This window comes from Zosterops lateralis (genome assembly GCF_965231275.1).
Source record: "Zosterops lateralis genome assembly, chromosome: 6".
Taxonomy (NCBI): domain Eukaryota; kingdom Metazoa; phylum Chordata; class Aves; order Passeriformes; family Zosteropidae; genus Zosterops; species Zosterops lateralis.
In genome coordinates, this window is record NC_139761.1 from 2,129,457 (window position 1) to 2,157,392 (window position 27,936).

General features: G+C 51.8%; 1 protein-coding gene across 2 annotated transcripts in view; it reads left to right on the forward strand.

Moving 5' to 3' along the window:
* Positions 1-1,714: 1,714 nt before the first annotated feature.
* ATL1 (atlastin GTPase 1) overlaps positions 1,715-27,936 on the forward strand; it is a 29,321-nt gene continuing 3,099 nt past the window's right edge. The window contains exons 1-13 of one of the 2 annotated variants that reach the window (XM_083864261.1): positions 1,715-1,797; positions 13,513-13,760; positions 14,477-14,611; positions 15,358-15,462; positions 15,661-15,711; positions 17,198-17,254; positions 20,230-20,322; positions 21,300-21,438; positions 22,706-22,833; positions 23,411-23,467; positions 24,074-24,145; positions 25,128-25,559; positions 27,009-27,023. In XM_083864261.1, the coding sequence (XP_083720387.1) occupies positions 1,764-1,797; positions 13,513-13,760; positions 14,477-14,611; positions 15,358-15,462; positions 15,661-15,711; positions 17,198-17,254; positions 20,230-20,322; positions 21,300-21,438; positions 22,706-22,833; positions 23,411-23,467; positions 24,074-24,145; positions 25,128-25,559; positions 27,009-27,023 (1,566 nt within the window). In that variant the 5' untranslated portion in view covers positions 1,715-1,763. The remainder of the gene's footprint in view (positions 1,798-13,512; positions 13,761-14,476; positions 14,612-15,357; positions 15,463-15,660; positions 15,712-17,197; positions 17,255-20,229; positions 20,323-21,299; positions 21,439-22,705; positions 22,834-23,410; positions 23,468-24,073; positions 24,146-25,127; positions 25,560-27,008; positions 27,024-27,936) is intronic. The other variant, XM_083864262.1, reaches the window with a different exon arrangement.

Consider the following 27,936-nt stretch of genomic DNA (forward strand, 5'->3'; position numbering starts at 1 on the left):
CAGCTCATCTTTGAGTGCTGTGCCAGGTGTCTTCCAGAGAGCAGCACTGGCCTGTGGCTTCAGACTCGGGTGTGGCTCGATTCCAGCAGCTCGTTGGCATCACAAGTGTGGGCAAACAGTAAGGACAAGTGTGTTCACTCCCATGCTGCTCCACATGGAGTGGCTGGGAGTGGGGAGGCTCCCTGTGGAGCCCAGAAAGTCAAACACAGCATGGGCTGCGTGCCCAGCAGGGTGGGCAGGAGGCTGAGGGAGGGAATTATTTCTTTTTACTCTGTTTTTGTGACATACCCCACCTGCAGTGCTGCCTTCAGCTCTGGGGCCCCCAACATAAGAAGGGAGAAGTCCAGAGGAGGCCACAGAGATGCTTTGAGGGCTGGAGCCCCTCTGGAGCCAGGCTGGGAGAGCTGGGAATGTTCATCTGGAGAAGAAAAGCACCCCAGGAGAGCTCAGAGCCCCTTGCAAGGCCTAAAGGGGCTCCAGGAGAGCTGGAGAGGGACTGGGGACAAGAGATGGAGGGACAGGACACAGAGAATGGCTTCCCACTGCCAGAGGACAGGGATGGATGGGATATTGGGAAGGAATTCCTGGCTGGGAGGGTGGTGAGGCCCTGGCACAGGGTGCCCAGAGAAGCTGTGGCTGCCCCATCCCTGGAATGTTCCAGGTTGAACAGAGTTTGGAGCAGCCAGGAATAGCAGAAGGTGTTCCTGCCCATGGCAGAGGGTGAAATTACATGAGCTTTAAGGTCCCTTCCAACCCAGACCATTCTGGGATTCTGTGTTATCAACTGTGCTGCACCTAAGTCCTCCCCAGAAGTGTCCAAGTCCAGCACCTTTTGTGCTACATCTGCATGTGCACAGTTAATATCTCCTGCTGCCTGTGGATGCTGCCAGAGCACAGGTGAAATTGGGGGAACAGGGCCTGGCTGACCCCACCCTAGGGCAGGATCCCTGTGGTTATTTCTCAGCTCAAGTGTTCCCACATCTCCTGGTTGTGCTGGGTCCCCCAGCCATGGCCCCTTGTCCCAGATGAGCCTGGGCTGGACGTCTGCAGGGTGTGGATGCCTACAAGGTGTATCCAGTGCCCCCAGGTTTGGATCCTCCAGGTGTGGGTGCCTGTAAGTGTACCCAGTGCCCCCAGGTTTGGATACTCGGGGTGTGGGTGCCTACCGGTGTACCCAGTGCCCTCAGGTTTGGACACTCCAGGTGTGGGTTCCCCAATGATCCCGATGCTCTGGCAGGAATAACCTGGATGCTGGAGCATCCTCCCTGCTGAGCCCCCCCATCCACATCCCCATGAATGGCCACCGGTTTGAATACCCATCCCAGTGTCCCGGCAGGGCTAAACCTGCCCGTTGGACCCTCCTATTATCATCCCACCACCACCCCCGGCGGGTGGGCATTCAACACCCGGCCGTGCTCCCCCCGAGCGGCGAGCGGTGTCCGGGGCTGGCCCCGCGGGTGCGGTGGGCGGGTGTCCCGGGGGGCCGGGGCCGTGCCGTGCCGTGCCGTGCCGGGCCGTGCCGGGCCGTGCCGTGCCGTGCCGTGCCGTGCCGTGCCGTGCCGTGCCGTGCCGCGGTGCCGTGCCGTGCCGGGCCGGGCCGGGCCGTGCCGTGCCGCGGTGCCGCGCCGAGCGGCGGGCGGGGATGCTGCTGCTGCTGCCGCCGCCGGCTCCCCCGCCCGCCCCGCGCCGCCGCCGCCGCCGCCGCAGCCCCGCCAGACGCAGCGCGGCTCGGAGCGCGCACGGAGCCTCCCGCAGGCGCCGCCATGGCCCGGAACCGCCGGGACAGGAGCAGCTGGGGTAGGGCGGCGGCGGCGGCGGCAGAACCGGGGGAGGAAAGCGCGGACAATGCCGGGCCTGAGGCGGCCGCGGGCCGCGCCGGGGCGGGGCGGGGCTGCGGCGGGGGGAACGCGGGCGGGGGGCTGTCCGGTGCCGAGGGGACACACACGGGTGTTTGGGATCCTTCCCGGGTTATTCCCTGAGGGGGCCGGGGGTCCGCTCGTTCCCCGCCGGCCTGAGGGGGATCGGGGGCGCGGGATGGGGCGCCCCGCGTTCCGCGGCCTCCTGAGGGGAGGTGTCGCTGGTCACCGCCCTCGGCCCGGCTGCAGCGGGACCCCCGGGCTCAGCCGGGGCCAGACAGCCCCGGCAGCTCCCTGGGGAGCCTTTGGGCTGCCCCGGCTTTCCTCCGGCTTGCCCTGACACCCCTTACCCCGGCCCTGCTGTCCCCTCAGCCCCTGAGGGGAGATGCCACCTCAGCCACCACCACCCCACCTCAGCCGGGAGCGGGGATCCCGCTCTCCCCACCTCGGGGCAGGGATCCCGCTCTCCCCACCTCGGGGCAGGGATCCCGCTCTCCCCACCTCAGGGCAGGGATCCCACTCTCCCCACCTCGGGGCAGGGATCCCGCTCTCCCCACCTCGGGTCAGGGATCCCGCTCTCCCCACCTCGGGGCAGGGATCCCGCTCTCCCCACCTCGGGGCAGGGATCCCGCTCTCCCCACCTCCCCCAGGCACAGCCACAAGGCCAGCCCTGGCTTGTCACCCCTCCAGAGGGTTTTTCCCCCGTTTATGGAAGCTGTAGGGTTTAGTTGTCGAGTCACCCTGCAGACAGGGCCCGTTTTACAGCCCCCCGGTCCCGGGGGAGCCGGGGCAGGGAGCGGAGCGGGGTGACAGCAGGAGGAAGTTCTCTGGTGTTTTCCTGCGAGGCTTCGCTTCCCTCCGGAGGATCCTCCAGCAGCTGCTGCTTCCCCTGGAGCCCAGGCTGGTCCCACAGGTGGGCTGCACCCACCCAGGGGCTCCTCTACCTTCAGCGATGCATCGCTTCACCCTCTCCCACCGACACGCTGTTCCGTAGGAAATCGGATTTTTATCCAGCCATTTCCCGTTATTTGGGGAGAGCAATTCGCCCTTTCCTGCGGAGTCCCGATTCCATGTGAGCTCTCTCATGGTACCGGCGGCATCCCCGGCTCCTCAGGCGGGGCGGGTGAGCTGAGCTGTGATGTTTGGATACACAAATTACATTTTAATTTGTGTAGATGAGCCTAGGATTTCCCATGGCAATGATTAACACGCCGGAGGAAGCCTTGGGATAACGGAGTGCCTGAACCACTGATGGGCTTTTTTTTGGGATAGAGAGAGAGAGGGGAGAAAATGGGCAAAGCTCGTTTGGTCGGTGTTTGGCTGGTGACTTAATGAAGGTCCTTGGGTAAAGCGGAGGGAAAAGTTGCCAGGGAATGTGGTGCCGTTCTCAGCTTTGTCTGGCGGAGCGTGTGACAGACGTGTCAGCCCCGGGAATGGCACACACGGCCACACGCCCGTGCCTTCCCCGCACATCCTGGGAGCAGGAGGAGGGAATGCAAATCATGCCGGATGGAAGCGGAGAAAAGCATCATCCTGGCAACTACAGCCTTGGTCCAGCAAGGGAATGAGGCAGTGCTGCTCAGCCCTGCTCCAGGGAAATGTGATGTGTCACTGGTGGGATGAATTCTTCCTGAGCTTCTCTCTCTGCAAGGATCTGGAAGCGTCCATGGATCCGAGTGGATCTCTGTGGGATCGGCTGCCTTCTGCTGCCACCCATGCACAGCTCAAAAATCGTTCCCTGTATCCCATAGACGTTCACCTATTCCTAGAGGATTTCCTGGCTCTTTGCCAGGCTGGTTGATGATGCCAATAAGAAATTAAGAGAGCGAAATGCTTCAATTATTTTTTTTTTCCCTAGGAAAGAAAAAGAAAAAAAAGCTGCCTTTAATAATTTTATTTATTCTATTTATACAACAAAACCTCACTGCCTTGAAAGCTGTGTTTACATCCAGTGACTGCAGCATTGTGTGGTGACATCAGTCCATGGGGTGACTCTTCCACTGCTACATTTTTCAGCTGGCAAAGGAGGAGGCTCAGGCTTTTCCTGAAACTAAGGCAGAAAGGAGAAAGTCCTTGCCTCGTTCTAAAAATGGGCTTATGGGTCATTAAAAATATTAACGCTATTTTGAAACAGATCAAACTTTGCCCTAGTTACTCAGGCCTGGAAACTGGCAGCTGCTTAGTGTGACCCTCCTTTGTTTCACCAAAATAATTTGCTTTTTTAAAGCTCACAGAGCAAATTAAGGTGAGTATGTGGGATTGCCCCTGGTCATAGCTGGGTCGGTGTCACATCCCTGGGAGCTCCTGTAGGGGTGTGTGATGCATCCAGAGTAGGATTTAGCCTTGGGCTAAAGGTCAGCACAGGGTTATGCCTCATTTAAGGCTCTTCCTGAATGTGCCAGGCAGTGCACAGACCTCACAACTGCTGCCAGGTGAATGGTTGAGGATGAAAAAAAAAAAAAAAATCACAAATAATTTCTTGCTGTGAGTAGTGGACCCTGCTTTTCCCAAAATAAGGATTGTTACTCCAAGTTCTGCTTGGCACAGTGAAGTCCAGCCACAGCTCATGGAGGTTTGGAATAGAGTACACTGATTTTTGTCTGAAATTCTTCGTGCTTGGCACTTGGAGATGTTCAGCAGCCTGGTCCCTCTGATCCAGTGAGATCCCTGCTCCCAGTCACTCCTTTAAACAGCACAGACTGGAACAAATCCTGTGAAATCTCATGTTCCCCATCATGGCAAATTTTGTGTTGAAATTGGAATGACCCACCTATCAAGAATTCAGTTTTAAAACCATAAAAGGGATTACAGAGGTTACAGATACTTCTTGGTGAGGGTTTTCAAGCTGCATAGGGGATTTAGGAGAGTTCCTAAAGGGAGCCAGGAAAAGCCAAGGATCTATTTTGAGGAGAAAGGGTCTCCTCTCCATCACAGGCCAGGGATCATCACTGCCACATCTTAGACTGCACACAATGGGTTAAGCTGAGAAGAAAACTATGATTTAGTTAGGTTGTTTTTCATTTTAACCATGTTAACATCCTTTCTGTTTGTTGTTTGATTTCTGCCCTTTTGTGATGGATTTTCAGTTTCCAGTTCCTGGCATGTCTTTGTGACTCTGAATGCTGGGAACCTGAAAAGTGAAAGCTGAGATGTTTCAGACAGAGGGGCCTTCACACAAAAAGCCAGAAATATTTTACACAGAAATATTCACAACCAAATGACTGGCTTGTAAAAGAGAAAAGAAAATAAAATGCTGGGACTTGAAAGAAGAGACAACTCAACATTGCAAGCTGAATGTGATTATAGAATCATGGAATGGGCAGGGACACTTTCCAGTAGATCAGGTTGCTCCAAGTCCCATCCAACCTGGCCTGGAACACTTCCAGAGATCCAGGGGCAGCCACAGCTTCTCTGGACACCCTGTGCCAGGGCCTCCCCACCCTCCCAGCCAAGAATTCCTTCCCAATCTCCCATCCATCCCTGCCCTGTGGCAGTGGGAAGCCATTCCCACTTCATGTCCTTATCCCATGGTTGTTGTGCAGGCAGCAGTGTTGTACAGGGAATTGGGATAACTGGGATCCACAGGATGAGCAGGAGCAAGAGCAGCCTGACTTTCTCTTTTTGGGGAAAAACCAGGATGGCCTGAGCCTGCCTCGGAGTGGTGACATGGTGTCCTTGTCCTGCCTCATGTCACATCCATGCCACGAGTGGCTCTGGCCTTGGCTGTCTCCCTGGTTAATGGAATTGGGAAGCAGCACTTGGCGTTGGTTGTGTCTTGCTGCATTTTCCCTGCTGAGCCCATGGGTGACAAACAGCACATTTAAATTTGTTTAGGGCCTGGGTGATGTCCAGAGGCGGCAGGTTTTATATCAGCTGCCCTGGAGCACTGACTGGAACCTGAAGGAGGCTGGGACAGGTATTTTCATGCTCTGTGAGGCACAAGGCAAAGCACAGGTCACTTCTGAAAGTCACTTCACTCTAGAGACCCCCCAGCTCTTAGAGAAACACTCCCATTTGCCATCAGTTCAGGAAAAGTGAAGTTTTACAGGAAGATAACTGAACACAGATCTCCCAAATAGGGTGGAGGCTCTGGAGAAGGGGCTGAGTTCTGCCAAGCCCATAAAGTGTATTTAAAGCACTTTATAATCATAAGCATTTCATGCAGAGTGTAATTATCTTTCATGTTATATCCTAAAATTTCATGGCATGTTTACCAGACTTTATTTTCAGGCAATTTTAGCAACAAAAGGGTAAAAATAATTTAATGTCAGAAAAAAACTAAATCCAATACTGGTGGTGGAGATGAAGGGAGGCTGTTGGTGACAGACAGAGCAGATGAAGGACCATGCAGAAAATGTGTGCTGGGAGGGAAATGGGAATTGTGATGTATCCCTGGAAGTGTCCAAGGCCAGGCTGGTGGGGCTTGGAGCAACCTGGGATAGAGGAAGGTGTCCCTGCCCTGGACAGGGTGTAGAATGAGATGTTTTTAAAATTCCCTTCCAACTCAAACCATTCTGGGATTGTGTGTTACCCTGGAGCCTGGCTTGGCTGAAATGTGGGAAAGGGAGCAGGCCCAGGGTTTGCACCTGACAAACAGATTATGACTTTTTGCTGGTGCTTTTCCACCAGTGTTCTGACTATGGGAGGTGTCCACCTTGCCTCTGACTCAGCCATTCCTGCTGTGTGAGCTGTCGTGGGCACAGCCACATAACTGTCCAACCTGACCTCAAACTTGCTGAAAAAATTCTACAAAAAAACTCTCTGATTTGCTCCATTCCTGCCTGTGTCTCCAAAGCTCAGCCTGGGAATTAGGAACTGCTCTTGTTTCAGAGCCAGCTAAGCACTGGAGCTTCACGTAGTAGGTGTTGTAATTAAAAAATTCACATTGCACTTTGGCATTTGAGATGTTGTAAGAGGCAGGTTTGGGGGGCAGTTATCATCCAAACTCTTGCTCCTGTCAGCAGTGGTTCATGTGGGAAGGTCCCAAACCACTCCTACTATCAGCAGAATCATCCATCCCCTTGTTCCCTCTGCCAAAGGGAGAAGGGGCTGAGCTGGCCACGCTGGAGCTGAAGCTGTGCTGCTGCCAGCTGGGTGACTCAGGGCTGGCAGGAGGAAGGTGCACTCCACATCTCCACTGCTCCAAAAGAAGCAAAAGGGTGAGGATGAAGCCTGGCAGCAGCAGCAGCAGCCACCCTGCTCAGCTCCCTGCTCCAACCATCCCGCGGTGCAGAGCAGGGTCCCTGCCAGGAGGAGGTGGGAGTGCAGGTTGGATTGGAAGGGTTTGCCCTGGCTTTGGAGAGGACAGCTTGGGATACCAAAGGGGGACTGCCAGGTGTGGCCTTTTACAGAATCACAGAGTCATTTCGGTTGGAAAAGACCTCTGAGATCATCAAGTGCTCAAATACCACCTTGTTAACCAGACTGTGGCACTGAGTGTCACATTCAGTCTTTCCTGAAGCACCTCCAGAGGTGGTGACTCCACCACATCCCTGAACAATCCATTTCTATTCATCTGCCATTCTTGACTGTTGAATGACAGGGCTCCTTTTTCCACAACAGTTTTCTTCACCTGTTTCTGATACGCTGCAGCTCCAGGGGTTGTCATTGATCCATCATTTCCACAGATTCATGGCAGCTGTGATTACATCCAGCCTGAGGAGGTGCTGATGATTTCCTAGTTGGGCACTATAAATTCTGGCTCTGCCATTCCCTTCCTTGCTGCATTTCCCAGATGAGCAGCCTCAAGTGTGAGGGGACAGCACAGCAAGAGATAAATGTGTCACTTACCAGGTCCCAGTAGTCCTGCTTAGTGGATGAGGCAGCATTTAGTGTTTCTCCTGCTTGGATCTGGGGTCCTCTGGCTCTGTAGAGATGTCAAAAATCCCAGCAGAGGTGTGAGCAGAGTGGAGGGAAGGTTGTGATGTCAAAAATCCCAGCAGAGGTGTGAGCAGAGTGGAGGGAAGGTTGTGATGTCAAAAATCCCAGCAGAGGTGTGAGCAGAGTGGAGGGAAGGTTGTGATGTCAAAAATCCCAGCAGAGGTGTGAGCAGAGTACAGGGAAGGTTGGGTGTCTGTGAGATCAACTGTGCCCTGGGTGCAGGAGATGCATAGAGATTTATTTACAAGACTACACAGAACCAAGATAGGGGGAAATGGCTTCCCACTGCCAGAGGGCAGGGTAAGATGGGATATTGGGAAAAAATTCTTCCTTGTGAGGGTGGTAAGGCCTGGCACAGGGTGCCCAGAGAAGCTGTGGCTGTCCCTGCATCCCTGGAAGTGTCCCAGGCCAGGTTGGACCAGGCTTGGAGCAACCTGGGATAGTGGAAGGTGTTACTTGTGTAAGGGTTGAAACTGGATGAGCATTGAAATCCCTTCCAAGCCAAACCACTCTGGGATTGTGTGACACAGCAAAGGGTGGTGAATGTGTGTGTGTGGTTAAACCCAGCTTAGGAGCATTTCTGACCTGCTGGCCAGGAGCCTTTGGAGGGTGTGGTGCAGGCAGGACTCAGAGCAGGGGTGGCTGTAAGACAGGGCTTTGGCCAGCGAGGTTTCCCTGCTCCACCCTCTGCAAGGCCCTGTAGTCTCTGTCTAGACACCTTCTGGCAGCCCCTGCTGAGGGAATTCACCAGCTCTCAGCTGCCCAGGCCAGGCTCAGCTCTTTGAGGTGCGTCCTTTGTGCAGAACCAGGGCAGGTTATTGCTGGACAACACCCTGCTCTGACTCTCAGTGCCCATGCTTTGCTTCCACGCTTCATTCCCCATTTTTTCCTGCTTGGATGAGGTGCTGAGCTCTGTGCCAGCCTGTCATGGAGAGGAGGAGAAGATCCCTGGTGTGTGCTCAGAGCTCCCAGCCCCTCCCAGCCTCCTCAGAATCGTGTGGCACAGAGAGCAGGACTCGTGTGCCAGCAGCAGGCAGGCTGGACGTGCCCAGGGCAGGGGAGATGCTTGGGGAGGGATGGCTGTGTTCCCCAGAGCTGTTGTGGAGGGCAGATAAGCTCCCTGCAAGCTGCAGCTCCCTGGAAAACGTCCAGAGAGATGGAGGCTGACTGCGAGCTCTGTTCAGGGCTTGGCTCGGGGTGCTGTTGGTGGCAGTGTGATACGTTTGGGATGGAAACTCCAGAAAGGACCCACACAGATATCTCTGCTGGTCAAAGTGATCCCCTGAGAGGGGCTGATAAGCAGCCTGACACAGCGATACAGGATACTCTGTTCCAAGGGAATAACGGCAACTTCAAGCTTCCCATCTAAAGTCAATTTTTCTACTCCTTGGTAGTTTGTTTTCCATGCAGGGACTTGGTTTGAATGGCCTCAGAATGGCACTGGGGTTTTTGTGTGTGTGACATCTGAACTGGTGTTGTTTTACTCTCTCCAAGGAGCCCTCACCGTGGCCTTCCAGTACTTGGAAATGGCTTATGAAAAAAGAGAGTTACTTTGTACATGGGCAGATAGTCATAGGACGAGAGGAAATGGATTTAAACTAAAAAAGGAGAAATTAGATTAGATATGAAGAAAAAATTCTTCCCTGTGAGGGTGGTGAGGCCTTGGCACAGGTTGCCCAGAGAAGCCCCTGGATCCCTGGAAATGTCCAGGTTGGACAGGGTTTGGAGCAACCTGGGATAGTAGAAGGTGTCCCTGCCCATGGCAGGGGGGTGGAACAAGATAATTTTTAACCTTCTAACTCAAACTCTTTTAGGATTGTTATTTCAGTGGAGGAATTGGAGCCCAGGCTGCAGCTCTTGCTTTCCACAGGCAGTGCTTGGATAGCTGAGACTTGTGGGATCCAAGAGGCCTTGAGAGCTGGGCTGGCAAATTGGCATCCTCAGGCTCTGGTCAGTGTTTGCACACATGATGGGACATGGCTGTGTTTCATTCTCTGGAATGAAATGTATTTATTGTGCAGGCTCACTGGAGGACAAGGCTGATTCCTTAGTGGGACTCTGGGATGCAGTCAGCATTTCTGTGACCTGTTCTTCCATGGCAAAGGGAGAACAGGCTTCAGCAAGCACTCACCAAACATTGCACAATTAGTGGTGTGTAATTAACTCCTAGAGAAGAATAAATTAAGTGAATTACATTAGGCACGTCTGTCAGTCTACACACAGGCACAACGTGAAATATACTGTTTCAGTTTAATTAATTTAGTCAAAAGCAAGTCTTAGACCAGTTAAAGAATTCTCTGCTTTTTTTATGCTGTCTGACAGCCCAGTAAGTACAAATCCTGCTCTCCTTCCCCTTCCCACTTGGAATCACCATATGGAAAAGAGAACGTGGCTTCCACCCTGCTCCAGAGTCATGGAAATGAGCTGTTATGAAATGGGCAAAAGGAGCTGGATCCTGACAATTTCTGAATGAGCAGCTGGAGAATTGACGTAATTGCAGGGCGCCGGCAGAGAGCTGAGAGAAAGGAGGAGTCAGCTCAGAGGAGGAGTGAAAACAGGAGTGTGTTTAGGAAAGCTGAGCTCTCCTTCCTTTCCTTTTTGGCTGTGTGAGTTTTGGCCACTGCCAGGTACAGCTTCCTTCAAGGCAAATAATTCATTTATGACCAGAAAGACCAGTTAAAATCATTGATTTCCAGTAGTGTGCAGCCATTTTATAAAATAATCTGTAGCTCTGCAGTGAGGTGGATAATCTAAGAAACAGAACCTGGAAGTTGCATCACATGGAAATATGAATATAAATATGAAAAATATAGTTTTGTCTGCAGATGGCCTATGTGAAAGAAGCAGAGATAGGGATGACATTAGCTCAGAGACCTGCTTAATATAATCCCTCTTTCCTGCTGTCTCCAAGGAACTGTGGAATCAACATATCCTGCTCATAGTGCTTTTTGTGGTGCAAACAGCCTGGTTTTCCTGGGGCAGGTGATGGAAACAAGGATGTCCCCTAGGAGACCATGGCCACTCCTGTGTTGGGAGACATTATCCCAAACTCTGTTAATACCTGCTTAAAAAAATTACTCTCCTACAGATTATGATGATTTGAAGGGACTAAACAATCTCTTCTCCTCTGCACTGGTTGTTGGTTCAGCTGCTGGAAAGAGCAGAGGGAGAAGAAGATGTAGAAGATCTGGTCCAGGTGCCAGGAGAGGGGATCTGGCCCCAGGTGTCCCTCTGGCAGAGGGATGGCAGGGGACTCTCCTCAGCCCCCTGTGCTGGGGCTTGGATCCTGGGCCTGGAGCTCCATTCAGTTCTCTGAGCCAGGGACATCCAAGGATTTGTGTCCATCTTGGTACCCACTGCTAGTGCAGGATGAGTTAAAACATAAATCACGGAATCCCACAATGGTTTGGGTTGGAAGGGACCTTAAAATTCATCCAGTCCCAGCCCTGCCATTTGCAGGGACACCTCCCACTATCCCAGGATGCTCCAAGCCCCATTGTCCAACCTTGGACACTTCCAGGGATCCAGGAGCAGCCACAGCTTCTCTGGGCACCCTGTGCCAGGCCCTCCCCACCCTCCCAGCCAGGAATTCCTTCCCAATCTCCCATCTTTGGCAGTGAGAAGCCATTCCCTGTGTCCTGTCCCTCCATCCCTTGTCCCCAGTCTCTCTCCAGCTCTCCTGGAGCCCCTTCAGGCCCTGCCAGGGGCTCTGAGCTCTCCCTGGCTGATTTTCTTCTCCAGGTGAACATTCCCAGCTCTCCCAGGCTGGCTCCAGAGCAGAGGGGCTCCAGCCAAACTGCTGATCCCACTTCCCTCTGTCTCCCTGCCTGGAGATGGGATTTGTCTGGTCTGGGGAGGTGGCACAGCTGTTGCACCCTGATGGCTGAGTTAGAGTCAGAAATATTTAAATTTAATTTGATTTACAAATCTTTTCCTGCCCCCGCCATGAGTCACGTCCTATCCGAGGATCTCTCCACTGTCCTTTCTGTGCAGCTGGAAGAAGAAAATAGAAATAGGGCTTGGATTAGCTGAGGAGAGCTTTGGGAAACACCACAAGAGGCATTTCCTTATCCTTTATATGGCCCTTGGAGCTTAGCAGGGCTTAAAAAGAGCACATGAGTCTGTGGGCCTTTGGCACCTGGCTGTTCTCACCTGCTGGGAATGCCTCAGTGCTGGAAAAGGTGTTTAGTGTGTTCCTGCTCTCAGACACCTTCATTTGGCAATCTCTGCCTGGATCCTGACTCCATGGATTTGAAATAGGAAGGATTTTTTTTTTCCTGGAGGCCCCTAAACAGTGACACGGGGCAGGGGCTGGTGCTCAAAGGGATTTTAGTGCTGCAGCCTGGTGGAGAATCTCGTTTTTCACAGCATTTGGGACTTTTGTTTAGCTAAAAAAAAAAGCCTCCAAGCAATGGAAAGAAAAGATCTTTGTCTTTCAGCTGTGAGCAAAGAAAGCTCATAGTCTATGTCCAAGAGCCACCAGAAATCCCCTGGCAACCAGGCTTAATGATCCTGGTACTTCCTTGTGGGATCTTAGGAAATCACAAAAGTGCTGCTGTTATTTAAAATATGGAGTTACTGCTGGAGGCTTCTTTATAGAGAGGCCCGGAATGGGCAAACCCTATTCCTCCTGATATTTATAACTTCTCTTTTAGCCTGTGCACACACAGTCCTTGTGCTTTGAAACAGCTCAAAACTGGCTCCCCAAGGTCAGGGGCTGAAACAGAGACTGAGGAGGTTGAGCTTGAAGCAAAACTTGGGAAAGTTACAGCCCGAGCCAGCAAAAAGTGGGAAGTTTTTGTTGGAATGTTAGGGGAACTTTCCATCTCCTGCTCCTTTCCCTGTTCCAAGGAGGTTTCATGTGGCTGTAGGTGAGCTCACTGCCACATGAATCACCTTCTGCATCTCTTCCCTGTGCTGGAAGGTTTGGAAAGACCAGGAAAGGAAAATTACTGGAGCCAGCCTGTTCTTTGCAAATCCCAGGGCTGCAGGCCTTAAAATGCATCCAGGTCCTTTGAGATCCTCCTGTGTGATCCCACCAGAGCTCAGGCAGCAGCTCCACAGGGAGCTTTGCCATTTCCAAGCGGCAAAGTGGGCAGTGCTTGTGCTTTGTGTGTGTTTTCCACTGGGGAGCAGAGAAGTGGCTTTTATCAGGATGGGCTTGTGTCTGCATGGCCTCATTCCTGCTGGGAGTGTCCTGGGGGATGCTGGTGATGAGGCTTGATGGCAGGAACAGCAGATTGCACTTGGAGCATCAGCTCAGGCTGCAGCTGGAGCAGGAATGGGTTGCTACAGGAGCAGCAGTGGCACAGGATACACAAAGATAGAGATGTGAGATCCTTGGTCACCTCAGCTGGAGAGCTGCTTCTGTTTTTGAGTCAGCCTTCAGGAAGGACCTGGTGGGGAGTGTCCAGAGGAGAGCAGATCCCTAGGTAATGTGATAGAAGGGATGATGAGAAGGCTTGGACTTTGCTTTTCCAGCTGAGAAAGGGCTAAGGGAGGTGTTATGGTGGGAAATCACAGGGATCTGTTTCCCATGTAGGATAAAATCCAATGGATGTGTTTTACCACGGGAGATTCCAGCAGGGAATGCTCTGCCTGTGTGGAGCAAGGAGTCTCCGTTGAAATGTGTGATCTGCTCTTGATGATGCCATTTTGGGATGGATATTTGAGGTTTTGGATCTCTCACCACCCTGCCCAGCTCCGTTATCACTGACTCCTCGCTGTGCAGAGGAAAGCACCAAACCCCTCTGGTTTTTTTTCCCTGTTCTCACAGGTAGTTTTGCAGACAAGACCTACGAGTGGAGCTCTGAGGAGGAGGAATCTGTGAGGAAGGCAGGGCCAGTGCAGGTCCTCATTGTCAAAGATGATCACTCCTTTGAGCTGGACGAAGCCGCCCTGAACCGCATCCTCCTCTCCGAGGCTGTCAGGGATAAGGAGGTCGTGGCTGTGTCCGTGGCTGGAGCTTTTAGGAAAGGAAAATCATTCCTGATGGACTTCATGCTGCGGTACATGTACAATAAGGTGAGGCTGCAGCTCAGGGGGCCCTTCCCAGGGGGCTTTAGGGGTGCTCAAGCCTCTCATCAGTGTGGGCTTCACAAAATAAAACAGAGCGGATCCTTCCCCAGGCAGAAGTTCCTGGTGGACTCTTGGCTTTGGAGCAGGAATGTTCACATCTGCTGCCCTGAATCACAGAATCATTTAGGCTGGAAAATCCCTCTAAGATCATTGAATCCAGCTGCTAACCCAGCATCACCTTATTCACCACTAAACCATATCCTCAGGTGCCATATCCATGTATTTTGAACACTTCCATGGATGGGGACTCCACCACTGCCCAGGGCAGCAGCCTGTTCCAATGTGTGACCACCCTTCCAGTGAAAAAAAACATTCCTAATATCCAGCCCAAACCTTCCCTGGTGTAACTTCAGATTATTTCCTCTTTCCTGCTGCTTGTTCCCTGGGAGCAGAGCCCCATTCCCACCTGGCTGTCCCCTCCTGTCAGGGAGTTGTGCAGAGCCACAAGGTCCTCCCTGAGCCTCCTTTTCTCCAGGCTCAGCCCCTTCCCAGCTCCCTCAGCCCCTCCTGGGGCTCCAGACCCTTCCATGTCTTTGTTGTGAGGAGCCCAAAACTGACCCCAGGATTTGAGATGCCTTGATGTTAAAAGGAAGGAAAACTCTCCTTTATGGGGTTCTTAAACTCTTGCTCATTTTGTCACCTCCTTGTGTTCCTCCCTGCAGGAAGCAGTGGACTGGGTTGGGGATTACAACGAGCCCCTGACTGGTTTCTCCTGGAGGGGCGGCTCCGAGCGGGAGACGACCGGGATTCAGATATGGAGTGAGGTTTTCCTGGTGGACAAGCCCGATGGCACCAAGGTTTGTGTGTCTCTGTTTCTGTCAGCTCACCTTCCTCTTTCAGCTTTTGAGACTCTCCTGCCTTGCCTTAGGCGGCTCTGCAAGTTTAGGGAAGGTTTTCAATATCATGTCTCTATTTTAGAGTGGATGGGTTTAACAAAGTGATGTCCAAGTGTCCCTGATATGTTTTCTAAGTGTCTCAACTCTGAGCATCCCAGAGTTTATTTCTGTACTATTCCCAGAAATATCATGTCCTTGCAAACTACTTCTCTTTCCTAGAGCAGAAGTTGTAAAGTGGAGTTTCTTCATTCAGAGCTGTCACGGTGGATTTGGTGCACTCTGCAAATTCAGCTGATAGCCATGAATATTTGTGTTTATCTGCACTTCAGTGCAGAGCCTGGCACCCAAGTGACACTGAGTCATTCAGGCTGTGATTCCTGACGCTGGCTGAGTGTGTTTGGGCTGGGGAGGTGCAATTTGTGTTTGGTTTCTGGTGCAGGCTCAGGCAGAGCCTCCTCTGCCCTGACAGCAGATGTCTGAGGAGCACAGCAGTTCCCTCACTGCCTTGCAGAGCATTAATCTTGCTGCCTGCTGGAGTCACCCCACTGTCAGGAGTGGCTGGGGATGAGGTTTCCCTTTGTCCCCCAGCACTAAAGAGGCTGAGGCAGAAGCAGTGAGGCCCCAGCACAGGAATTTAGGTGCCATTCCCCTGTGGCACATGAGGGTGGCTTTGCCTGGGGTGCTGACAGGAGTTTTGTGCCCTGCAGGTCGCTGTGCTGCTGATGGACACTCAGGGCACCTTTGACAGCCAGTCCACCCTCAGGGACTCAGCCACAGTGTTTGCCCTCAGCACCATGATCAGCTCCATCCAGGTAAGAAACCTCTGAGCTGGAGGAGGTTAGTCCCCAGGAATTACAGAGCTGTCAGGGCTTCCCTTCCTCCCACTTGTACCTGGGACCTTTCCCATGTCCCCATGGGGATGTTGAAAGCTTTAGTCACACCAAACACGTGTCAGCCCCAAGGACAGGCTGTTCTCAGTGAGCTGAAGTTGTTTTTTTATTTAAATGCAGGTTTATAACTTGTCCCAGAATGTGCAGGAGGATGATCTGCAGCACTTGCAGGTAAGAGAAGCTTTGGGGTAACCTCATTGTGGCTGTTTACAAGGCCCTGCAGTGACAGGACCACGGGGAATGGCTTCCACTCCTGGAGGGCAGGGTTAGATGGAATATTGGGAAGGAATTTCTGCCTGTGGGGCCCTGGCATAGATTTCCCAGAGAGGCTGTGGCTGCCTCACCCCTGGAAGTGCCCAAGGCCAGCTTGGATGAGGGTTGAAGCAACCTGGGATAGTGGAAGGTGTCCCTGCCCATGGCAGGGGTTGGAACTGGATGGGATTTCAGGTCCCTCCCAACCCAAACCATGCTGGGATTTTATTCTGGGACTGGGAATTATCAGCCTGGATGTTGCCATCTGGTGCTGGCTCAGTACAAGTGACCCTCTAAGGGTGATTCCAGCCCTGACTGTTGGAGACAAGCAGCTAATGGGATTTTTGTGGCACAGGTGTCCTGCCCATTTCCTGGAATTACCTCCTGCTTTCTCTTCTGTTCAGCTCATTGATTGATTAGGTAGGCTTTTCCAGGAGCTTAAGGAAAGGAAAGAAAAGCAAAAGTCCAGCTGAAAAAAATCAGCATTTGAAGACTTTGAATTATCTCAGTCCATAAATATTATTAACAATAACACTTCTTTAACACTGAATTTATTCAGCGTAGCTCTGATCTTTCAGTTTGGATTTTAAGCCATGACTGCTTAACAAGTTGACCCATTTTTAGGCATCTGTGAAACACATTATTGTGCCTTCAGTTAGAAACTCGAGTGCAGAGAGACTGGAGAGTCTTCAAATCTTGCTGCTGGGCTGATTTTAGAGTCTTTGCACAGCAGGGGTTTGCAGGGAAAGTATTTACTTCTGAATTCATTTCCGCTCCTGCCCGGAGTGTTTAGAGGGAGCAGGGCTCCAGCAGCCCCCTGGAGCACGAGAAGGTTCTGGTTGGTATGAAACCAGCAGCAAGCAGCTGATCTGAGCCATTTTCCACAGATTTGGCAGCTGAAAGCTCCAGGCTGGGATCTCTCACACGAGAGCTCAGCAGGGTGATGGTTCCATAAGAGCTCCCTGTGCCTCTGGGATGTGAGCTGGGAGCCCAGAGCCGCTTTGTGTCCAGCTCTGCACGTTGTGCTGGGAGTCCCCACTCAGAAATGTCCTTTACTGCTTCAGAGAATCATGGAATTCCCTGCAGGGACCCTCAGGATTATGGAGTTCAGCTCCTGGCCCTGCACAGACACCCCAAAAATCCCACCCTGGGAATTCCTGAATGTCCAAACACTCCTGGAGCTCTGGCAGTTTTGGGAATGTCACCATTCCCTGGGGAGCCTGGGCAGTGCCCAGCACCCTCTGGGGGAAGAACCTTTCCCTGAAATCCAACTAAACCTCCCCTGGCACAGCTCCAGCCCTTCCCTGGGTGCTGTCACTGTCACAGTGATCAGAGCTCGGTGCTGTGCCCGTGTCCCACAGCGCCTGCTGTGACAAACTGTCCTGTCCTTTCCTTCCCCTTCCAGCTTTTCACCGAGTATGGCCGGCTGGCCATGGAGGAGACATTCCAGAAGCCTTTCCAGGTGAGTCCAAGGATCCTCCTCGTTCATCCCGGAGCCCCTTGGCTTCACCACGAGGTGTCACTGCAGTTTGCAGCATGGGAGGAGATAGCACTGCCTGGGATGGGAAGGGCTTTGTGATTCCTGGTTTCCAAATACATCCATCATCCCTCTTTCCTTCGTCTCTCAACCCCTGCCATCCCAACAAAGCTCTGCCCTGTCCTGCCAGGCTTGGAAAGCAGCTGGTTTTGCAGCAGGTTTGTCACTCTGTAGTCAGGAACTCTGCCCAATCTTTGTTCTGAGAGGTTTGAACTCACCTGCCCTGGGAATCCTTGCTCCTGGCAAAGTGAAAGGATAAGGATTAGCAGAGCTGTGGGAAAACTCGGTGTAAGTGGGGTTTTAACTTCAAATGAGGGACATCTGTTCATCCTTCTGCTCCCCAACCTGTGAAAAGCTGGTGTTTAAAAAAAGGGAGAGCATTGGGCTTTCACGGTAGTTCCTGATTTTAAAGACACAGGAGTGTTTTGATTAGTTTTGGATGAGGATTTGTGAGCTTCCTAAAATAAAAGCCAGCAGAGAACAAAGCATGCTGTAAAAGTCCAAAGAGTAATTGGGAATGAGTTACAGTTATTTTACATTCTCTTTCCCACATAAAAAGAGAATTTGTTGTCCTGGAAGGACTAAGGGGCTTAAAAGGTGTCTGTGGTCAGGAAGTGGAAATAAAATTAAAAGGTAAAAAAATATAACAAATGGAAAAATTGAGATTTTTGAGGATTCTGCTGTGGGATGGTGACTGATAAATGGTAAAACTACAAATATATATAGTAAAAATATTGACAGGCAAGAACTTGAAGGATGTTGTAACACGGTACAGCAAAAAGCCAGACGTTAAATAAATATTCCTGCTCCTTATTTAAAAACTGTGGGGATAATGTAGCCAAATATTCCAGTGAAACTGAGATACTTCCTACTCCATCAGTGAAAAGGAGGCTGTGAGGGGAAGCTTAAACATGCTTAAATCATTAGGGCTGGGTAATAGGCTCTGATTTTCTCAAACACAGAGTCGAGTCACAGTTTGTGGATGGTGAGTCTTGTCAAACAATCCCATTATCAATTTTTTGAAAGGCCAGAGTTGGGTTGATAAAGGTAACTCTGGCCATGATCTGTGGCTTTCTGTCAGCCTTATCTCTCCAGGATGCTGATTAAAAGCAAATGAAGTCAGCATTGTCTGGTTTAATCCATTGTTAATGGATTAAAAACTCATTAACTGATAGATGCCAGAGCACGCTGAACTAATTGTAGCGGGGAACCATCATCCTTCAGAAGTGTTTCCTTGGGATCCCCCCAGGCTCTCTCTGATTCAATGTCATCTTCATTAATGATCAGGGGAAAATTATATCAAACGATGCTGGGGACCCCTGTGGGTGTGACAAATGTGGCAGGAGGGTCAGTGGTGCTGTGGCCAGGTGAGAAATTATCTCCTGTCTGCATTCAGAGTGGGCTGGTTCCTGCAGGACACGTTTTTAAATGTGAGAGTGTTGATTAGAAAGCAGGAAAAGTGAGGGTGGGGAGTTTTCCCAGAGGAGCTGTGGCTGCCCCATCCCTGGAAGTGCCCAAGGCCAGCTTGGAGAGGGCTTGGAGCAACCTGGAATACTGGAGAGTGTCCCTGCCCATGGCAGGGGTGACACTGGATGGGAATTAAGGTCCCTTCCAACCCAAACTATTCTGGGATTCTCTGAGTGTGATGGTGAATAAACTGCAGTGGCTTTGATGCTGCTGGAAAGGAAAGGAAGTGAGACTTTTCCCTTTGTCTCCCTCCTCATTTCCCTTTGTCTCTCCTCACTCTGAGGAGCCCTCACCAGAGGCTGGCCCTGAACGTGGGGCTTTCACAAAGGCAGTGGTAAACACAGCCTGTCTGGAACAATTTTACTTCAGAAAAAAAAAAAAAAAAAAATCCCAATTCAAGGCGTGCATAATGTGTTTGTGGAAAAGTCCTAAACATGGACATGTCTCTTAAGCGTCTCCTGGTGTTTGAGAACAGCATGTCCTGAACCAGCTCACTGGGTGCAGTCACTGTGGCTTCTCTTGAAATTCAAAAAGGCCAACTCACTGTTCTCTCCCTTTTTTATATTTTTTTAAACTTTTTTTCTGATGTTTTGTGGAAGAGAAATAGCAGGAATATTTCCCCTCCCTCTGTTAGATTTTTGTTCTAAACATAGATAAATTTTAGGGGAATTCCAGTGAAATGGGTTCCACTTGCTGATTTGCTTATCCATGTGCATGAGAGGAACCCTGGCACCTCTGCCAGACCCTCCTGGGCTTTGACATTCAGGAATTCACCCTCCAAACCCTTTATTTCCTACATGGGATGTTGCTCCCTTCTGCAGATAAGGCAGTGGAGACCTGATTTATTTTTTTTTTTTCTGAAAACTTCTTCTTTTCAAAGATTCAAAGTTGACCGTTCTGGTATTTATTTATTTATTGCCCAGGAACTTTGAATGCCTCAATAAAGATTACAAAAGCCAATGATTTCTTATTCACCCTCATTCCTCTGCAGCTGCTTCTCATTAAAAGTCTGTCTGGAAGGCTGCCCAGTGAGAAAGGCAGAAAAAAAAAATGAGCCTGTAGAATTCCCATAGGATGGAACTAAATGTGGCTGGAATTAGGGAGCTTGCTGCCTTTTGTCCTGGTTAGCAATAATCTCTTTTTCTTGGCCAGTTGAGATGATTGATGTTGTTCTCCCAGCCAGGGATTCAAACTGGTGCAGCCATTTGGGGGGTGCTCCCCTTTTTCCTTGTAGGACAGTGGAGTGTTCTCAGTCCCTGCACACAGGGACCTCTGATTTCCACCAGGAAAGGTGGGAGATGCTGCTGGAGCTGGGAAAAGACTCAGGGGCATGTTTTGGTGTGTGAAATGAAGGTGAAGGTGCAGAAAGTGCTCAGGCACTGCTGTGGGCTCTGAGCAGCAGGTCACTGACCCCCCTGTTGTTTGTTTTCCAGTCCCTCATATTCCTTGTTCGTGACTGGAGCTTCCCTTATGAATTCTCCTATGGATCTGATGGTGGTGCAAAATTTTTGGAGAAGAGGCTGAAGGTATGTTTTGCCTGCTCTTGGATGGTGGAAGTGTCCCTGCCTGTGGTAGGGTGTGGATTGGGATGACCTTTAAGGTCCTTTCCAACCCACTCCATGCTGTGATTCCATTAATCTCCTGTTGAGCCTCAGCACTGCATGTCAGGTGTGAACTGGTTATGGTCACACTCAGTGCCTTAAAATCACAGAGGGTGAATTTCCTTGCCATGTTCAGGCTTCTTCCCATCCCAGCTTCCTGGGACTTTGAGACAGCAATGGGAGTCAGCAGATTCCCAAGAGACTGGGAATGATGTTTTAGTAATTAGGGAGTTGTACAATAAAAATGATGGGCAAGGCCTGCTTGGGATCAGTCAGGAAATTCATGGGTGATCTGGTAGTGGAGAGACCTAATTAAATGTGAGACAAGGAATGCCCCAGTGGGAAATCCCCAATGTTTCTGTATTCCAGTCATCCATGGCCATGTGCATTTTCCAGCTGATAATAACATGCTGCAGGGCATGTGGGCAGAGATACTCCAGTTCCTTCTCTTTGTCCTCATGCCTATGGAATCTTCTGTGTTCCTTTCCCCCAGTGTGAGCAGCCACAGTGTGGAGTATCCTGTGCTCCTGCCAGCTTTATCCCACAGTATTCCTAGCAGAAGGAAACTCACTGACCCCAAACTGGGAAGTTGAGGGCAGCACCAAATTCTTCTCTCTGGTGACCACTGAGAGAACCTGAAGGACCAGCTGGAGCTGTGCCAGGGAGGTTTAGGTTGGATTTCAGGGAAAAGTTCCTCCTCCAGAGGGTGCTGGGCACTGCCCAGGCTCCTCAGGGAATGGTGGCATTCCTGAGACTGCCAGAGCTCCAGGAGTGTTTGGACATCCAGGAATTCCCAGGGTGGGATTGTTGGGGTGTCTGTGCAGGGCCAGGAGCTGGATTTGATGATCCTTGTGGGCACTTCCAGCTCAGGATATTTATTGTGTGATTTATTGTCCCCACAGGTGTCAGGCAACCAGCATGAAGAGCTGCAGAATGTCAGGAAGCACATCCATTCCTGCTTCACCAAAATCTCCTGCTTCCTCTTACCTCACCCCGGCCTCAAAGTCGCCACCAACCCCAATTTTGATGGAAAACTGAAAGGTACAAAAACAAAGCTCTGGTTTCTACCCTGATTCCTTAGAAGCCCTGTCAGACTGTCCTGCTTGTTCCTGAAACCCCCATAAATGTTTTCCATGAAAAAAATAACTTCGGGAAGAGGAGTTGGATCCTCTTCCCAGTGATGTTCACACCCCCATCTGCTTCTTCCCAGTGCAGCAGACAAGATGTGGAGGGAGAAAAAAAGGTGTGGGAGGCTGACAAGGCCTGAGAGCTGCTGGCAATACCCAGGCCACTGATAGGAAAACTGGGAAGGACAGGGATGAGACTGGATGTTTATGGATGTGGTGTTAAGCCTGCAGTAAATTCCTGTGCCTCACCTGCACAGGCAGAGCCTGCTTGCTACAAGGCTGATGCTTGTGGCTGAAAGGCTGGTTCCACAAGCTCTCAGAACGTTATTTCACTTTGAAAAGCTTTCCAGGGAATATTTAATCTCCGTGACTTATCTGATCAGTGGTTTCCCTACAGGGCAGGCTTGGTTCAGCAGGTTAAAAAAAAAAGGGAGAAGGAGAAAAGAGCTGTGGTGAGACTCTGCACCCTGAAAGGAGCCACGTGTTGGGGATATTTTTAGGTGCTTGTTATGAACTCCTCACCAGCGCGGCTGGTTCCAGGCTGCTACATTCTTAGCAATAAAGTGGACCATTAGCTACTTAAAATAAATTAGCAGGCAAAGGATGTGAGTTTTCCCCTGGTTTTGTCTGGCTCAGACTTGCTCTCCTGGCAAACTCCACGCTAAACAGGAGGGACAGGGAGGCAGCAGGAGGGAGATGTGCTGGTGGAAACTGAGCTGATCCCTGGAGCTCCCCCTTAATCTCAGGTGCTGAGGAGCAGGGAACAAGTGCTGTGTGCAGACAGGAGCTGTCAGCAGCTTCTTGACACAATTTTCACAATTGTTGCCTCAGAGCTGTACTCAGCTTTTTCTGCTCTGATGGAAGAAATGTGGAGGATTGTCCTTGCTCTCTGTACCTTCTGAATTCCTGGTTGTTGCACTGTTTTTTTCTGCCTTCAATCCCATACAGTTTAATTTAATGGAAACACCAGAAATCCCACCCTGTGCATCCCTGAGAGCTTTGTCCAAATCCTCCTGGAGCTCTGGGCAGCCTTGGGGCTGTGACAATTCCCTGTGGAGCCTGTTCTTCCCTCTGGGGGAAGAACCTTCCATGGCAGGGCATTGGAACATGATGATCTTTAATGTCCCTTCCAAACTATTCTGGGACTCTGTGATGCCTCTTTTTTCTTTTTTTCCCCCCAGAAATAGACGATGAGTTCATCAAGAACTTGAAGATTTTGATTCCTTGGCTTCTTAGTCCTGAGAACCTGGACATAAAGGAGATCAATGGAAACCACATCACCTGTCGAGGCCTTGTGGAGTATTTTAAGGTATTTATTTGAGAGAAAGTGGATTTATTCCTCTGTGGAATTTTGCTGTAGCTAAAGGGGAAAGCAGCAGCAGCAGCACTGACAGTCCTGACTCACTACAGCAGAGGTCAAACACCTCATGGTCGTGTGTTTGACCACACAGCAAGCCCAGAAAGTGGGAGGAGCTGTTTTCCTTCCCTGGAGAATTGAGGGCTAGAGGGGGATAAGCTGAGGGCTGTATTCCAATTGCCTTTGGAAAAAAAGCTTATTTTTGTTGTCATGGCTACTGGGACATTTCCGTGCAAGACATTGGTGAGTAATTGTCACCACCTACTCTGCAGGGCTACCTTGGCTCCTTCTCCTTCAGGGAAGGGACAGAGGTAGGTGCAGATCCTTTGGGAGGGATATTGGGAATGAGAGCAGGAGGGAGAACCTCCAGTGAGTGACCCAGGCCACCCAAGGAGTGGCATTTTCTGACCAAAGCCAGCTCACGCTGGAACATCCTTCTCTAAATCCTGGCTGGAGCTGGGTGGGGGTGGTTGCTGTTGCTCCTGTGTGCTGCATTCCACATGATTCCCTTCTCCCTGTGCTTTTCCAGGCATACATAAAGATCTACCAAGGGGAGGAGCTGCCACACCCCAAGTCGATGCTGCAGGTAGGTGTTGAGTGGGAATTCCTGCACTGGAATTGCCATGAATTCCCAGGAATTGGCAGAGGTGTGCAGCACAGTGGCTCTGCTGTGACTTTATTCCAAATGCCTCAGTGTAGCCACCCAAGGAGCCTGCCATGGCTGAGGAATCACACCTGGGATGGACTGTGGGGAATTGCTGGCTGCACACAGCACCAGCCAGCTCAGCTGGAATGATTCCCTGCAGGTGAATGACATCCTTGGGGCCACACAGGGAGGTGACACATGGGAAGAAGTGGCTGCTGGAGCCAGCCAGTCCTTGCCAGGGGTTGCAGCTGGAGCTGTTTACTTGTGGCTGAGACTTTTATCTCTTTTCCTTGCTGCTTCCCACAGCTGAAGCCAAAGTTTTCGTAGCTCTGGCTTGGAGGGTAGGAATCCTCTCTTCATGCAGACTTTTGGATGTGTAAATATGGGATGAGCTTATTTAGGATCAGTTTGGGGCTGGGAGAGCCCCTTGGCTAATTCTGGGTGTCACACACGTGTCCTGGCTGTGTGTCCACATGTGGCCCTGCACTTGCACAGCTGAACCCTGTCCTTCTGCACCTAAATTTTGTGTCCCTTTTGCCCTTACAGGCCACAGCAGAAGCCAACAATTTAGCAGCAGTTGCCACTGCCAAAGACACCTACAGCAAGAGGATGGAAGAGGTGGGTGGTGCTGAGCTTCCTGCCCCTTCTTGTCCTTCTTTCTCCTGGCTCTCCTGCCATAGATTCATGGAATCCCTGGATTGTTTGGGTTGGAAGGGACTTTAAAGCTCATCCAGTGCCACCCTCTGCCATTGACAGGGACATCTTTTACTATCTCAGACTGCTCCAAGCCCTGTCCAACCTGGCCTTGGGCACTGCCAGGGATCCAGGGGCAGCCCCAGCTTCTCTGGGCACCCTGTGCCAGGGCCTCCACGTGCCAGGGCCTCCCCACCCTCAGAGCCAGGAATTCCTTCCCAAATCCTAACCCCTAATCCCTAACCCTAATTTCAGATTTCCCCGTGTTAAGAGTGGCATTTCCAGGATGATTTCCCTTTGTCAGGAGTGATTTCCCTGTGTCAGCAGTGCCATTTCTGAGATGATTTCCCTGTGTTAGCAGTGGCATTTCAGGAGTGATGTCCATGTATCAGGAGTGATTTCCCTGTGTCAGGAGTGACGTTTCAGGAATGATTTTCCTGTGTCAGCAGTGCCATTTCAGGGGTGATTTCCCTGTTTCAGGAGTGACCTTACTGTGTCAAGCAGTGTCATTTCAGGAGTGATGTCTGTGTATAAGGAGTGACATTCCAGGGATGATTTCCCATTGTCAGGAATGATTCCCCTGTGTCAGCAGTGATATTCCAGGGATGATTTCCCTGTGTCAGGAATGATTGTCCTGTGTCAGCAGTGATATTCCAGGGATGATTCCCCTTTGTCAGGAATGATTCCCCTGTGTCAGCAGTGATATTCCAGGGATGATTCCCCTGTGTCAGCAGTGACATTTCAGGAGTGATGCCCATGTATAAAGAATGACATTCCAGGGATGATTTCCCTATGTCAGGAATGATTGTCCTGTATCAGCAGTGACATTTCAGGGATGATTTCCCCGTGTCAGGGATGATCCCCCTGTGCCAGCAGTGCCCTCCCACCATCTCTCTTTCCCCCTCAGGTGTGTGGAGGGGACAAACCCTTCCTGGCCCCCAGCGACCTGCAGGCGCGGCACGCGGAGCTGCGGGACGAGGCCGTGCGGCTGTTCCGCGGCGTGAAGAAGATGGGAGGGGAGGAGTTCAGCCGGCGCTACCTGCAGCAGCTGGAGGCCGAGATCGACGAGCTCTACATCCAGTACATCAAACACAACGACAGCAAGAACATCTTCCACGCCGCCCGCACCCCGGCCACGCTCTTCGTCGTCATCTTCATCACCTACGTGCTGGCCGGCGTCACCGGCTTCGTGGGCTTGGACATCATAGCCAGCCTGTGCAACATGATTCTGGGCTTGACACTTATCACACTCTGTACCTGGGCTTATATCAGATACTCTGGGGAGTACAGAGAACTGGGAGCTGTAATAGACCAAGTGGCTGCAGCCTTGTGGGACCAGGTAGGATAAAAGAGATTTTGATTTCCAGACGGCACGTAAAAAACACCCTCCCTGCACCTCACTGGGGTTTCTTAACTTTGAGTTTCCAGAGGGGTTTTCCTCCCCCTTGGAGATGGGTTTGGGTTTTTTAGGGTTGTTAGATCCAGCTGCTTGTGCTGTGATCAGTGCAGGGACACCTTTCCAGTTTTAATTGGAGTTTTTATCCATTCCTTAGACCTTCCCCATTGAGAGAGGAATTGTTTGCAGATGGGTTTGTGGAGTTTGTTGTAAGGGGTGCCCTGTGGCTGGAGCTGTGTCCCTGAACCTCCAGTTCCTGTCCAGTGTGGAAAACAAGCTGTGTAGATCAGAGAAAACTCCCAGCAAGCTCTTTTGTTCTGCCTTTTTCTTGCCTTACCCGTCACCAGGTGTGAGTTTGGGGAGCTTTGTGGGCATGGGCAGCTCTGCCAGGGATGCCCTGGGGAGGATCCTGGTGTGTGTGTTTGGTGTGTTCATGGCTGTGGCTGCCCAAGAGGAGCTGCCATTGCTCTCCCCTGGTTCAGGGCAGGGGTTTTGGCTCTGCCAGAGCTCGTGGCCAGATCTTGGCTCTGCCTGTTTTGGCACCAGACCCTGATTTCCCATTGCAGCCCTTCCCTGTTCCCCCTGCAGAAAAGGGAAAGCCCAGCCCACACAGACTCCCCCTGACCCCTGCACCTCACCCAGGGGCACAATCCATGTGCCCAGAGAGCCAAAAGGGCTGCAGTGAGTGCCCTCCTGCTCTTCCCACAGCAGAGCTGGACGAGCTCATCCCTCAGGAGCCATCCCAGCTCTGATTTCTGGCAGGAAGGGCCCTTCTCCTTCCCTGCTTTTCCTCCACCAGTGAGGTTTTCATGGAGAGCAAGCACATTTCCCTGCCTCCCTGTGCTGCTGCAGCTGCCCATGCAGCTCTGAGGGAAATAAAGACATCCCAGTGGTGCTGCTCAGCAGGGAGGTGTCCCAGGTGGATTCATCCCAGCTGCCCTGTCCCCTGAGCACCCCCAGTAAATCCCCTGCAGTGACTCTTTGCCCAGGGACAATTCCCAGGGGCCTTTGGGATGTGCTGGAATATTTGAGCCCATCCCAGTGCAGGAAGCAGTGGGAGTTCAGCAAGGACAGGACACAGCAGCAGGAAGCCAGAGGTGCTGCCCACTTGGAATGTGTCCAGCTGGGGGGAAAATAAAGAGGGTAAAGTGCTTGGAGAGTTCCTGGCTTTCCAAACAGAGGAAAAGTTCTCCAGGAGGGAGCTGTGGTTGGGTGACTCTGCCCACCCCGAGCCAGCAGCTCTGCCCCATGGGAGTGGTGCAGGAGGGATGGACAGAGCAGGGAGGGCTCCAGTGTGGGCTGAACACCCCAGGGATGAGCTCCCATGGCCACTGAGATCCACAGAGCTGTTTCTCTCTCTTTCTGTCTCCCCTTTGCCAATGCCTCTCCCAGGGAAGCACGAATGAGGTAAGTGCCTCTTGTTCTTCGCATGCTCCGGGGCCAGCCCTGCCCTGGGCTCCTGGGGAATCATCCTGGCCCCAAAAGCACGTTTGGGAGTCACCAGGGCTCTGGGCAGCAGCTGCTGCCTCTGGCTGTTCCCTGGGCTGCCCATGCCTGGGGAAGGGTGTGGATGTGGGCACTGAGCTCCAGGAGCCAAGTGGGACAGAGGGTTGGCTGGGGAATGTCAGGAGACCTGTGGGGATTTTTATTTTTCTCCCATCAGTTCTGTTTAGGGGTTTTTCCTGTTGTGCCAGGAGGTCAAGCCCAAACCCCAGATTGTTTTGGGGCACCAACTGTGCGGGTGCAGGCAGAGGAGCCCCCCATGCCTGGCCAGGCCTCTCAGTGCTGCTGGAATTGCTGTGGGGGTTGTTTTTTGGAAAAAATCACCCCACATTGGATTAAGCTGAATGCAGAGCCCAAGGAGGCACAGTTCATCCCCCAGCATCTTCCTGGGCACCACATGGAACACAATCCTGCTCTCCCAGCATGGCAGGGGAGCTGCTCCAAGGGGAAATGGTCCCTGTTCCTTCCAGGAACAGCAAAACCTGGATGAGAGAGGGAGATTCTGCCCCTCTCAGGTGAGACCCCACCTGCAGAGCTGCCTCCAGCCCGGGGGTGCAGCATCAGAAAGATGTGGAGCTGCTGGAACAAGCCCGGAGAAGCCACAGAAATACCCCAAGGGCTGGAGCCCCTCTGCTCTAGAGCCAGGCTGGGAGAGCTGGGAATGTTCCCCTGGAGAGGAGAAGCTCCAGGGAGAGCTCAGAGCCCCTGGCAGGGCCTGAAGGGGCTCCAGGAGAGCTGGAGAGGGACTGGGGACAAGGGATGGAGGGACAGGACACAGGGAATGGCTTCCCACTGCCAGAGGGAGGGATGGATGGGA